The sequence below is a fragment of the Conger conger genome, chromosome 13 (genome assembly GCF_963514075.1).
Source record: "Conger conger chromosome 13, fConCon1.1, whole genome shotgun sequence".
Lineage (NCBI taxonomy): Eukaryota > Metazoa > Chordata > Actinopteri > Anguilliformes > Congridae > Conger > Conger conger.
In genome coordinates this window covers 1,242,881-1,257,906 of record NC_083772.1, presented here as the reverse complement: position 1 = coordinate 1,257,906, position 15,026 = coordinate 1,242,881, and the positions used below count along the sequence as shown (strand labels likewise).

The 15,026-nt window shown below is 50.6% G+C and overlaps 1 protein-coding gene across 1 annotated transcript in view; it reads left to right on the top strand.

Moving 5' to 3' along the window:
• ift80 (intraflagellar transport 80 homolog (Chlamydomonas)) overlaps window positions 1-15,026 on the top strand; it is a 67,989-nt gene that overhangs the window by 13,082 nt on the left and 39,881 nt on the right. The window contains 1 exon segment of the mRNA XM_061216847.1: window positions 642-779. Within this exon segment, the coding sequence (XP_061072831.1) occupies window positions 642-779 (138 nt within the window).

Below are 15,026 nucleotides of genomic sequence, written 5' to 3'. Positions count from 1 at the left end.
AGAGCCTGACGTCATCACCCCTGACCCCTCACCCCTCACCCCTCACCCCCTCACCCCTCACCCCTCACCCCTCACCCCTCACCCTTCACCCCCACACCCCTCACCCCTCACCCCCTCACCCCTCACCCCCACACCCCTCACCCCCTCACCCCTCACCCCCACACCCCTCACCCCCTCACCCCTCACCCCCTCACCCCTCACCCCCACACCCCTCACCCCCTCACCCTTCACCCCACACCCCTCACCCCCTCACCCCCACACCCCTCACCCCCCACACCCCTCACCCCTCACCCCCTCACCCCTCACCCCTGACCCCTCACCCCCACACCCCTCACCCCCTCACCCCTCACCCCTCACCCCCTCACCCCTCACGCCTCACCCCTCACCCCCTCACCCCCTCACCCCTCACCCCTCACCCCCACACGCCTCACCCCCTCACCCCCTCACCCCTCACCCCCTCACCCCCTCACCCCTCACCCCCACACGCCTCACCCCCTCACCCCCACACGCCTCACCCCTATAACCTGGGGAGTGTGTTCCCATTGGCTGTAACTGGGGGGAGTGTGTTCCCATTGGCTGTAACCTGGGGAGTATGTTCCCATTGGCTATAACCTGGGGGAGTGTGTTCCCATTGGCTGCAGGTGTGGGACAGCTATGGCCGCCTCCTCTACTCGTCGTCCTCTCAGGACTACCCCGTGACGTGCGTGGCCTGGGCGCCGGACGGAGAGCTGTTTGCTGTGGGCTCCTTCAACACCCTGCGGCTCTGTGACAAGACCGGGGTAACACTCTGAGCCCTGCCTAAACCCCTGACCCTCACCCCTGACCCTTACCCTAACCCCTAACCCCTAACCCCTTACCCTAACCCCTAACCCCTAACCCCTACCCTTACCCTAACCCCTTACCCTAACCCCTTACCCTAACCCCTAACCCCTAACCCTAATCCCTTACCCTAACCCCTAACCCCTAACCCCTTACCCTAACCCGTAACCCCTAACCCCTTATCCCTAACCCTTACCCCTTACCCTAACCCCTAACCTTAACCCTTCAACACCCTGCGGCTCTGTCCGGGGTCAGGTTCTGAGACTCTGCCGTACGCTGCAGGAGGGAAAAGGGGCCTTTATGTTCGTGAAGTCCAGGCAGGTCTGTGTCGAGATACAGTGACGCAAACTGGTCCCTCACATGATATTTACATATTGTCCAAATTACACACTGCATCTATACATTCCTGTGACTGAAATGATCGTTTTCATATTTCAACCGCATTGTTGCCATTGTTTTTGGCCACTTGGTGAGACCCTCAGCCCCTCCCCCCCACCAGCCCCCCCCCCCTCAGCCCCTCCCACCCTTGCCCCCGCCGTCCAGTCTGCTCCAGACTCTGTGTGCTTCCACACCGCCCAGCGTGTTTGGCGCTGGGCTTCGTGGGTTTGTTAAACGGCTGAACTATATGATCAATGGAGCTCTGTGTGTTTGTGTGTCTGCTTCAGCCAATCACTGAATCGCGGATTCGCACATCGCAGATTTCCAGTTTTTGGGCTTGCAGACACGGCGATGTTAAAACACTTATTGGGTGGACGGTACCTTTTGTGTCTGCAGAACGCATCTGCGAGTTCTGAATGATTGTTCGGGGGGGGTCACTGGGGTTTTTGGGGGGAGTGACTTTATGGGGAGTGAGTGAGCGAGCACTGTGTGTGTGTGTGTGTGTGTGTGTGTGTGTGTGTGTGTGTGTGTGTGTGTGTGTGTGTGTGTGTGTGTGTGTGTGTGTGTGTGTGTGTACATATGCTGCACAGCCATGGTTAAGGCCCCAGAGAAGTCTTGGTGTTACTACTGTGACTAATCTGGAGTTTGATTCCGTGTCTGGTGCAGAAAGCTGCACTTTACAGCCTGTTGACTCAGCAGCGCACACTGGCTCCTACAGCTCATAACCGTCAGCCCATAACCTACAGCTCATAACCGTCAGCCCATACCCTACAGCTCATACCCTACAGCTCATACCCTACAGCCCATACCCTACAGCTCATACCCTACAGCCCATACCCTTCAGCCCATACCCTACAGCTCATACCCTACAGCCCATACCCTTCAGCCCATACCCTACAGCTCATACCCTACAGCCCATACCCTACAGCTCATACCCTACAGCCCATAACCTACAGCTCATAACCGTCAGCCCATAACCTACAGCTCATAACCGTCAGCCCATACCCTACAGCTCATACCCTACAGCTCATACCCTACAGCCCATACCCTACAGCTCATACCCTACAGCCCATACCCTTCAGCCCATACCCTACAGCTCATACCCTACAGCCCATACCCTACAGCTCATACCCTACAGCCCATAACCTACAGCTCATAACCGTCAGCCCATAACCTACAGCTCATAACCGTCAGCCCATACCCTACAGCTCATAACCGTCAGCCCATACCCTACAGCTCATACCCTACAGCTCATACCCTACAGCTCATACCCTACAGCCCATACCCTACAGCTCATAACCTTCAGCCCATACCCTACAGCTCATACCCTACAGCCCATACCCTACAGCCCAAAACCTTCAGCTCATACCCTACAGCCCATACCCTACAGCCCATACCCTACAGCTCATACCCTACAGCTCATAACCGTCAGCCCATAACCTTCAGCCCATAACCTTCAGCCCATACCCTACAGCTCATACCCTACAGCTCATACCCTACAGCCCATACCCTACAGCTCATAACCTTCAGCCCATACCCTACAGCTCATACCCTACAGCCCATACCCTACAGCCCAAAACCTTCAGCTCATACCCTACAGCCCATACCCTACAGCCCATACCCTACAGCTCATACCCTACAGCCCATACCCTACAGCTCATAACCTTCAGCCCATACCCTACAGCTCATACCCTACAGCCCATACCCTACAGCCCATACCCTACAGCCATAACCTTCAGCCCATAACCTTCAGCCCATAACCTTCATCCCATAACCTACAGCCAGCCCATATCCTTGAAAGAATGCTGTGCTGAGGGACAGATGTAATGCAGGAGAGTGTGTGTGTGCATTTGTGTGCGTGCGTGAGTGCGCATGTGTGTGTGTGTGTGTGTGCGTGTGGGTGTGCGCGTGTGTGTGTGTGCGTGTGGGTGTGCGCGTGCGCGCATGTGTTTGCAGGAGCAGTCCTTGGTTCTGTGAGCCTCTTGTTCTGCAGATGAAATGGTATTTCAGCCAGCCGATCTGCAGGTTGGACAGTATCATTCATTGATTAGTTGTTATTATTGGTTTGCACATTATTTAAATATTTAGAGAGCTGAATCAGAACACACTGTTCTGGGCCCATCCCTCACTGTTAAGCTCCTGCATGAGTGTTTAGGTCTCTGTGCTGCAAATAGTGTTTTTGCACCGACTATTAATTATTTAAAGTGATGTACGTAGTTTAAGCCCTTTGCAAAGAGAGAAGGGCTGTGTGTGAGTCAGTGTGTGTGTGTGTGTTTGTGTGAGCCTGTGTGAATCCGTGTGATTGTGTGAGTGTGTGTGTGTGTGTGTGTGTGTGTGTGTGTGAGAGGGTGTCTTTAGGGAGAGCTGTAGTGTAGATCACGTGAGTGTGTGTGTGTGTGTGTGTGTGTGAGGGTGTCTTTAGGGAGAGCTGTAGTGTAGGTGATATTAGTGTGGGTGAGAGTGTGTGAGAGTGTGTGTATGTGTGAGAGTGCGTGTGTGTGTGTGAGAGAGAGAGAGAGAGAGAGAGAGAGAGAGAGAGAGAGAGAGAGAGAGAGAGAGTGTGTGTGTGTGTGTGTGTGTGTGTGTTCAGCCTGGCGTAGAGCATTCCTCCAGCATCGCCTGGCTCAAACACCAGCACCAGAGACGAAAGGTCTGGATTCACGCTGCCCTCTGAAAACAAATCTTTTTTCTTTTTTTTTGTGCTGAAAGCGAGAGTCCCGAAGCTCCAGCTGAATGGTTTTACCTGTTTACTGTCAGAACAGCCATTTACTCCTTAAATGGTAAATGGTTGGCATTTATATAGCGCCTTTATCCAAAGCGCTGTACAATTGATGCTTCTCATTCACCCATTCATACACACACTCACACACCGACGGCGATTGGCTGCCATGCAAGGCATTTTGGGTTAGGTGTCTTGCTCAGGGACACTTCGACACACCCAGGCCGGGATCGAACCAGCAACCCTCCGACTGCCAGACAACTGCTCTTACTGCCTGAGCCACTGTCGCCCCATGTCCCAGTGTTGTTAATTCTTTGTTCAGAGTTGCCTGATTGTTGACTAGTTTTCCGCCTGGTTAATAATCAGCTGTGTGGGGAGTCCTGCTTTCATTTGTCGCTGTTCTGTGTCTTTAAAAATCTAATCTGCTTACCTCAGCTTTTCTTTCAAAAAGTAAAGTTTAGTGGCAAATCCATTGTTTAAAACAACATTCTGGATTTAACCGGCAGTAAAAATGGAAAGACAGTTTTTTTTTCAGTTTTTTCCCCCCAAAATCTGCGCAGTTGTGATACTATATTTGATAACCCATTTAAGAATATGCTACGCTAGGCTAATGCACACTTGTGCCAGACACCTTTAACCATCCCACAACTGTCGCTGTAGGGTGTGAGAGATGACTGTAGGCTGTCACTGTAGGGTGTGAGAGATGACTGTAGGCTGTCACTGTAGGGTGTGAGAGATTGGTGTAGGGTGTGGGAGATTGGTGTAGGGTGTGGGAGATTGGTGTAGGGTGTGAGAGATTGGTGTAGGGTGTGGGAGATTGGTGTAGGGTGTGGGAGATTGGTGTAGGGTGTGGGAGATTGCTGTATGAGGAGAATGTGTCACTGTTGTGAAAGTGAAAGATCTGGCTTGGAGGGAGCAGGAAGGGAAAGGGGGGTGAATTGTGGAAAAATAGCAGATGTGGAGGGGGGGGGGCAGGGGGGGGCAGGGTGAGTGCGAAACAAAGAAAGTCCTGAGTCAGCAGAGCGCTCTACTCCCCAGCAACTGGGCTGGGCTCCACACCCCCTCTCTGTCTCTCCCTCTCTCTCCGTCCTCTCTCCTGCTCTCCCTCTCTCTCCTGCTCTCCCTCTTTCTCTCTCCTTCCCTCTTTCTCTCACTTCTTCACTCAGTTTGCATTCAGATACAATCTCTCCATGCATGTGTTAGCGTGTGTCAGTGGGTGTGTGCACGTGAGTGTATATTATGTGTGTGTGTGTTTATGTGTGTCGAGGAGTTATTCACATGTGAATATCCACAGCTGTCTTTTCTGACCTCAGCAGCTTTTTCTGAGACACACACACACTCACTCACACATACACACTTGTTTGTAATATGTATTCTCTAATGAAATGTATTGAAGTTAGTGCTGTTAGTGCTCATGAGTACATACTCTGTGCAGCCAGATAAGAGGGATCAGTGTGTGTGGCTGTAAGAGGGATCAGTGTGTGTCGCTGTAAGAGGGATCAGTGTGTGTCGCTGTAAGAGGGATCAGTGTGTATCACAGTAAGAGGGATCAGTGTGTGTCGCTGTAAGAGGGATCAGTGTGTGTCGCTGTAAGAGGGATCAGTGTGTATCACAGTAAGAGGGATCAGTGTATCGGTGTAAGAGGGATCAGTGTGTGTCGCTGTAAGAGGGATCAGTGTGTCGCAGTAAGAGGGATCAGTGTGTCGCAGTAAGAGGGATCAGTGTGTCGCAGTAAGAGGGATCAGTGTGTATCACAGTAAGAGGGATCAGTGTGTGTTGCTGTAAGAGGGATCAGTGTGTATCACAGTAAGAGGGATCAGTGTGTGTTGCTGTAAGAGGGATCAGTGTGTATCACAATAAGAGGGATCAGTGTGTATCGCAGTAAGAGGGATCAGTGTGTCGCAGTAAGAGGGATCAGTGTGTGTTGGTGTAAGAGGGATCAGTGTGTGTTGCTGTAAGAGGGATCAGTGTGTATCACAATAAGAGGGATCAGTGTGTATTGCTGTAAGAGGGATCAGTGTGTATCACAATAAGAGGGATCAGTGTGTATCGCAGTAAGAGGGATCAGTGTGTCGCAGTAAGAGGGATCAGTGTGTGTTGGTGTAAGAGGGATCAGTGTGTGTTGCTGTAAGAGGGATCAGTGTGTATCACAATAAGAGGGATCAGTGTGTATTGCAGTAAGAGGGATCAGTGTGTCGCAGTAAGAGGGATCAGTGTGTGTTGGTGTAAGAGGGATCAGTGTGTATCACAGTAAGAGGGATCAGTGTGTTGCTGTAAGAGGGATCAGTGTGTCGCAGTAAGAGGGATCAGTGTGTATCACAGTAAGAGGGATCAGTGTATCGCAGTAAGAGGGATCAGTGTGTATCACAATAAGAGGGATCAGTGTGTATCGCAGTAAGAGGGATCAGTGTGTCGCAGTAAGAGGGATCAGTGTGTATCACAGTAAGAGGGATCAGTGTGTGTTGCTGTAAGAGGGATCAGTGTGTATCACAGTAAGAGGGATCAGTGTGTGTTGCTGTAAGAGGGATCAGTGTGTATCACAATAAGAGGGATCAGTGTGTATCGCAGTAAGAGGGATCAGTGTGTCGCAGTAAGAGGGATCAGTGTGTGTTGGTGTAAGAGGGATCAGTGTGTGTTGCTGTAAGAGGGATCAGTGTGTATCACAATAAGAGGGATCAGTGTGTATTGCAGTAAGAGGGATCAGTGTGTCGCAGTAAGAGGGATCAGTGTGTGTTGGTGTAAGAGGGATCAGTGTGTATCACAGTAAGAGGGATCAGTGTGTTGCTGTAAGAGGGATCAGTGTGTCGCAGTAAGAGGGATCAGTGTGTATCACAGTAAGAGGGATCAGTGTATCGCAGTAAGAGGGATCAGTGTGTATCACAATAAGAGGGATCAGTGTGTATCGCAGTAAGAGGGATCAGTGTGTCGCAGTAAGAGGGATCAGTGTGTGTTGGTGTAAGAGGGATCAGTGTGTGTTGCTGTAAGAGGGATCAGTGTGTATCACAATAAGAGGGATCAGTGTGTATTGCAGTAAGAGGGATCAGTGTGTCGCAGTAAGAGGGATCAGTGTGTGTTGGTGTAAGAGGGATCAGTGTGTATCACAGTAAGAGGGATCAGTGTGTTGCTGTAAGAGGGATCAGTGTGTCGCAGTAAGAGGGATCAGTGTGTATCACAGTAAGAGGGATCAGTGTATCGCAGTAAGAGGGATCAGTGTGTATCACAATAAGAGGGATCAGTGTGTATCGCAGTAAGAGGGATCAGTGTGTCGCAGTAAGAGGGATCAGTGTGTGTTGGTGTAAGAGGGATCAGTGTGTCGCTGTAAGAGGGATCAGTGTGTATCACAGTAAGAGGGATCAGTGTGTATCGGTGTAAGAGGGATCAGTGTGTCGCTGTAAGAGGGATCAGTGTGTCGCTGTAAGAGGGATCAGTGTGTATCACAGTAAGAGGGATCAGTGTGTCGCTGTAAGAGGGATCAGTGTGTATCACAGTAAGAGGGATCAGTGTGTGTCGCAGTAAGAGGGATCAGTGTGTGTCACAGTAAGAGCGATCAGTGTGTATCACAGTAAGAGGGATCAGTGTGTATCACAGTAAGAGGGATCAGTGTGTCGCAGTAAGAGGGATCAGTGTGTATCACAGTAAGAGGGATCAGTGTGTATCACAGTAAGAGGGATCAGTGTGTATCACAGTAAGAGGGATCAGTGTGTATCACAGTAAGAGGGATCAGTGTGTATCACAGTAAGAGGGATCAGTGTGTGTCGCTGTAAGAGGGATCAGTGTGTCGCTGTTAGAGGGATCAGTGTATCACAGTAAGAGGGATCAGTGTATCACAGTAACAGGGATCAGTGTGTATCACAGTAAGAGGGATCAGTGTATCACAGTAAGAGGGATCAGTGTATCACAGTAAGAGGGATCAGTGTGTATCACAGTAAGAGGGATCAGTGTGTATCACAGTAAGAGGGATCAGTGTGTGTCGCTGTAAGAGGGATCAGTGTGTCGCTGTAAGAGGGATCAGTGTGTCGCTGTAAGAGGGATCAGTGTGTATCACAGTAAGAGGGATCAGTGTGTGTCGCTGTAAGAGGGATCAGTGTGTGTCGCTGTAAGAGGGATCAGTGTGTGTCGCTGTAAGAGGGATCAGTGTGTGTCGCTGTAAGAGGGATCAGTGTGTCGCTGTAAGAGGGATCAGTGTGTCGCTGTAAGAGGGATCAGTGTGTATCACAGTAAGAGGGATCAGTGTGTGTCGCTGTAAGAGGGATCAGTGTGTGTCGCTGTAAGACGGATCAGTGTGTATCACAGTAAGAGGGATCAGTGTGTGTCGCTGTAAGAGGGATCAGTGTGTGTCGCTGTAAGACGGATCAGTGTGTATCACAGTAAGAGGGATCAGTGTGTGTCGCTGTAAGAGGGATCAGTGTGTGTCGCTGTAAGAGGGATCAGTGTGTGTCGCTGTAAGAGGGATCAGTGTGTGTCGCTGTAAGAGGGATCAGTGTGTGTCGCTGTTCCCCTGCGGGCTGGAGCGCTCCCTGGCTCCTCCCTGTCCTGGGAGCGCTGAGCGTCTCACGGAAAAACCCCGTCACCCTCGTTAGGCTCTTGTTTTCCCTCAGTGTTGTGTGCTGTGAGGTGAAGGTGGGGACAGTCGTTACAGACGGCAGGGTTACCATACAAATGCTTTTTGCCACAGCATGTTTCTATGCACCTTAAAAAAATGAATAAATAAACAGTTCATATTCAATATTAAACACATTTTTGAATGATTGCTTCTGTCAATGTATTTTTATATTTTTCACTCTAGGTAAAAAAATAAAATAAAATAAAAACTAGCAGCACGTGATATTTTTCCACCACTCCTTTGTGGTGGTTCGACCCAAAAAAGAAAGAGTGAAAATGGGGAAGAGATGATTGACAGCAAGAGGCCCCGCCCTGCGAGGCTCCCTGGCCGTCGCTCCCGTTTGGCCTGTTAAAGCTGAACCTCCTCACACCACACTGTCACAGAGAGGGAGGCTGAGGGAGCAAGAGGGGGAGAGGAGGAGGTGTAGTGGGACGTTTTGTTAGCTGTCCCTGTTCCCCTGTTTTGAATCCTCCAGTTTGCCCTGACTCGACCGCAACTGACCCTGAGAGTGTGTGTGCCTGTGTGCTCTGAGCTCTGAGTCTCTGTAAACTGCTCTGAGTCTCTGTAAACTGCTCTGAGTCTCTGTAAACTGCTCTGAGTCTCTGTAAACTGCTCTGAGTCTCTGTAAACTGCTCGGTGAGTCTCTGTAAACTGCTCGGTGAGTCTCTGTAAACTGCTCTGAGTCTCTGTAAACTGCTCTGAGTCTCTGTAAACTGCGCCGGTGTACTGGGCGTGCTCCTGCAGTGAGTTTCTGAGTGTTTCTGCTCATCTTTAGTATCTGTGGGGTCTCTCTGAACTCCCCCCCCCCCCCAGCGCTGGTTTAATTTTGGGGTGCCACCCCTCCCCCTCACTTTGCAGTTGTTGATTTAATTATAGTGGCTTAAGGGCTCTGCTGAGCAGAACTAATAATCACACACACACACACACACACACACACACACACACACACACACACACACACACTCACACAGGCTATGTGTCACTGCCTGACCTTTCACCTTTCACCCCACTGTGTAACTGTTCACTGGGCTCTTTGTCCTCTGCTGGCCATTTCTAATTCATTCTGTTTGGCTAGCGGTGGGGTGGGGTGGGGTCGGGGTTTTTCATTTTCAATCCATCCTGTGTTTCTGTGCTTACCAGTGCTATGTGGGTGTGGGTGTGTGTGTGTGTGTGTGTGTGTGTGTGTGTGTGTGTGTGTGTAAACCAGGTAATTCTCAGTGAGATGGAGAATCTCTTTTGCGAGAGGCCAAGACCAGGATAGACGCGGAAAGTTCCAGACACAACGAATGTTGAGAGCCAGTCAGACCCACTGCTGATACAAGCCACACACCATAGATATACAAATATCAGGCATCAACTGTCAAAACAACATAAACTGTGCGTGTGTGTTTCAACATAAACTGTGCGTGTGTGTTTGAGAAGGATCTTTGTGTTTGTGTCTGTCTGTCTGTCAGTCAGTCCAGGTTGTTTTTGTCTGAGAGACACAAACCAAGGAACCTGGTGAACTAATATCATCAAACTGACTCGCTCCGTAACATAGCCACAGATAAAGTTTGATTAAATAAATGCAAATAGATGCATGAGCTGGTGTGCGCTCATCTTCTGTGGCTGGGCAGAGCCTCCTGGCCTCCTGGGCTCCTGGCCTCCTGGGCTCCTGGGCTCCTGGCCTCCTGGGCTCCTGCGCTCCTGGGCTCCTGGGCTCCGGGCCTCCTGGCCTCCTGGGCTCCTGGCCTCCTGGCCTCCTGGCCTCCTGGGCTCCTGGGCTCCTGCGCTCCTGGGCTCCTGGGCTCCTGGGCTCCTGCGCTCCTGGGCTCCTGGGCTCCTGGCCTCCTGGCCTCCTGGGCTCCTGGCCTCCTGGGCTCCTGGCCTCCTGGCCTCCTGGGCTCCTGGCCTCCTGGGCTCCTGGGCTCCTGGCCTCCTGGGCTCCTGGCCTCCTGGCCTCCTGGGCTCCTGGGCTCCTGGGCTCCTGGGCTCCTGGGCTCCTGGGCTCCTGGCCTGCTGGGCTCCTGGCCTCCTGGCCTCCTGGCCTCCTGGGCTCCGGGCCTCACAGGGGAGGAGGGGACCTGGGGCTGTGGGACGATCACACGAGACAGACACTGCAAGACAGACCGTTCTTGTGTAAAACACATTTCTCCCCCCGAGTTTAACTTCTTTTTTTTCTCACGGAGGATTTAGCCGCTCAGATGCTTCAGCAGCGCTGATGTGTGTCGGAACCCGGAGGAAGTCGTTTCATTTGAGCGAAACGTGAATCCCGCTTGGTCGTGGGCAAACTGCCGGTTTTACCCTGGGACGCTGTCTCTACAGCTCAATGTTTACGGAATGAGGACAGTGTTTTTCTCTGGTGTGGCAGGACGTCAGTCATTACTGTACATCGGATGTTGTGACGCAGGTGGATTTGGGACGTAGCAGAAGGCTCCAGTGTTGGCGTGTTGATGCTCAGCGAATGGGCATTGCAGTAAGGCAGTGTAGTGCGTTGGAGAGGAGATGGTTATGATCGGGGGGATCTTTGATTAGGAAAACGTGTCTGTGCTCCAGGCCTCCTGCCAGGCTGTTGGCTATCTGTCTGTTTTGCTGACTGGGCTGTCTAGCACGTTAGCCAACCAGGCTAAGCAAGAACATACGTTTGCTTAAAGGGATCAAGTTAATGGTTGCAGCAGATCTGAGTCTGTCCCTTTGGATAGATTCTATGTTCATGCCATTACATCAGTTAAAGCCGTTCAAAAAAAGTGTTTTGAAACGAGATAATTATCACCATCATCATCATTACCACAGTAATGGCCGTGGCCGTTCCCGGGGCTTGTCCCCGTTCCTGACTTAGCGCCGGGGCTCTTTGGCTCAGGTGGTGATTTCTGAGGAGAGATGGATGGAGAGGAGCCAGGGAGCGTCTCTGAGCAGCAATACACACTGATCCCTCTTACTGCGACACACTGATCCCTCTTACTGTGATACACACTGATCCCTCTTACTGCGACACACTGATCCCTCTTACTGCAACACACACTGATTCCTCTTACTGCAACACACTGATCCCTCTTACTGCGACACACTGATCCCTCTTACTGCGACACACTGATCCCTCTTACTGCGACACACTGATCCCTCTTACTGCGACACACTGATCCCTCTTACTGTGATACACACTGATCCCTCTTACTGCGACACACTGATCCCTGTTACTGTGATACACACTGATCCCTCTTACTGCGACACACTGATCCCTCTTACTGCGACACACTGATCCCTCTTACAGCGACACACTGATCCCTCTTACTGCAATACACTGATCCCTCTTACTGCAACGCACTGATCCCTCTTACAGCGACGCACTGATCCCTCTTACTGCAACACACTGATCCCTCTTACAGCGACACACACTGATCCCTCTTACTGCAATGCACTGATCCCTCTTACAGCGACACACACTGATCCCTCTTACTGCAACGCACTGATCCCTCTTACTGTGATACACACTGATCCCTCTTACAGCGACACACACTGATCCCTCTTACAGCGACACACTGATCCCTCTTACTGCAACACACTGATCCCTCTTACAGCGACACACTGATCCCTCTTACTGCAACACACTGATCCCTCTTACTGCAACACACTGATCCCTCTTACTGCGACACACACTGATCCCTCTTACTGCAACGCACTGATCCCTCTTACAGCGACACACACTGATCCCTCTTACTGCAACGCACTGATCCCTCTTACTGTGATACACACTGATCCCTCTTACAGCGACACACACTGATCCCTCTTACTGCGATACACTGATCCCTCTTACTGTGATACACACTGATCCCTCTTCCTGCAACACACTGATCCCTCTTACAGCGACACGCACTGATCCCTCTTACTGCGATACACTGATCCCTCTTACTGCGACACACACTGATCCCTCTTACTGCGACACACTGATCCCTCTTACTGCGACACACTGATCCCTCTTACTGCAACACACACTGATCCCTCTTACTGCAACACACTGATCCCTCTTACTGCGACACACTGATCCCTCTTACTGCGACACACTGATCCCTCTTACTGCGACACACTGATCCCTCTTACTGCGACACACTGATCCCTCTTACTGCGACACACTGATCCCTCTTACTGTGATACACACTGATCCCTCTTACTGCGACACACTGATCCCTGTTACTGTGATACACACTGATCCCTCTTACTGCGACACACTGATCCCTCTTACTGCGACACACTGATCCCTCTTACAGCGACACACTGATCCCTCTTACTGCAATACACTGATCCCTCTTACTGCAACGCACTGATCCCTCTTACAGCGACGCACTGATCCCTCTTACTGCAACACACTGATCCCTCTTACAGCGACACACACTGATCCCTCTTACTGCAATGCACTGATCCCTCTTACAGCGACACACACTGATCCCTCTTACTGCAACGCACTGATCCCTCTTACAGCGACACACACTGATCCCTCTTACAGCGACACACACTGATCCCTCTTACAGCGACACACACTGATCCCTCTTACAGCGACACACTGATCCCTCTTACTGCAACACACTGATCCCTCTTACAGCGACACACTGATCCCTCTTACAGCGACACACTGATCCCTCTTACTGCAACACACTGATCCCTCTTACTGCAACACACTGATCCCTCTTACTGCGACACACACTGATCCCTCTTACTGCAACGCACTGATCCCTCTTACAGCGACACACACTGATCCCTCTTACTGCAACGCACTGATCCCTCTTACTGTGATACACACTGATCCCTCTTACAGCGACACACACTGATCCCTCTTACTGCGATACACTGATCCCTCTTACTGTGATACACACTGATCCCTCTTCCTGCAACACACTGATCCCTCTTACAGCGACACGCACTGATCCCTCTTACTGCGATACACTGATCCCTCTTACTGCGACACACACTGATCCCTCTTACTGCGACACACACTGATCCCTCTTACTGTGACACACACTGATCCCTCTTACAGCGACACACACTGATCCCTCTTACTGTGATACACACTGATCCCTCTTACTGCGACACACTGATCCCTCTTACTGTGATACACACTGATCCCTCTTACTGCGATACACACTGATCCCTCTTACTGCGATACACACTGATCCCTCTTACTGCGATACACACTGATCCCTCTTACAGCGACACACACTGATCCCTCTTACTGCAACACACTGATCCCTCTTACTGCGATACACTGATCCCTCTTACTGCAACACACACTGATCCCTCTTTCTGTGATACACTGATCCCTCTTACTGCAACACACACTGATCCCTCTTACAGGGACACACACTGATCCCTTTTACTGCGATACACACTGATCCCTCTTACTGCGACACACACTGATCCCTCTTACTGCAACACACAATGATCCCTCTTACTGCGACACACACTGATCCCTCTTACTGTGATACACACTGATCCCTCTTACTGTGATACACACTGATCCCTCTTACTGCGACACACACTGATCCCTCTTACTGCGACACACACTGATCCCTCTTACTGCGACACACACTGATCCCTCTTACTGCGATACACACTGATCCCTCTTACTGCGACACACACTGATCCCTCTTACTGCAACACACACTGATCCCTCTTATTGCGACACACACTGATCCCTCTTACTGCGACACACACTGATCCCTCTTACTGCGATACACACTGATCCCTCTTACTGCGACACACACTGATCCCTCTTACTGCAACACACACTGATCCCTCTTATTGCGACACACTCTGATCCCTCTTACTGCGACACACACTGATCCCTTTTCCAGCGACACACACTGATCCCTCTTACTGCAACACACACTGATCCCTCTTACTGCGACACACACTGATCCCTCTTACTGCAACACACTGATGCCTCTTACTGCGATACACTCATCCTTCTTACTGCGATACATACTGATCCCTCTTACTGCATACATGTACACATGACAACTGCAATACATTTCATAAGTGTGTCTGTGTGCTTGTGTGTGTGTGAGTGAGTGTGTGTGTGAGTGTCTTTATCTTTGTGTGAGTGTGTGTGTGAGCGTGTGAGCGTGTGAGCGTGTGTGTGTGTGTGCTTGTGTGTGCTTGTGTGTGTGTGTGTGTGTGTGTGTGTTTGAGTGTGTGTGCTTGTGTGTTATGGTGGGGGGATTCAGACATGTCCATCCAAGTGGATCAGCAGTCATACTGGAAGGGTCTGTGCACTGCAAAAAATGGCTGACTGAACAAGCATTTTTAGTCTTGTAATAAGATCTTTTTTCTCTCAAGTAGAAAATATTAGCATGTTTCAAGTTACGGTTTGCTTGACAAGTGAAATTTTCTAATCCCATCGGCAAATCTTGAAATTCGTCACTTTCTCGCCTCACTGGCAGTTATGTTGTTTTGTTTTTTGTCTCATTCAGCAAAAAAGTCATAGAAATAAGATTTTAAGTATCAGACTAAGATGCGTGTTAAGTCTTTTTTTTT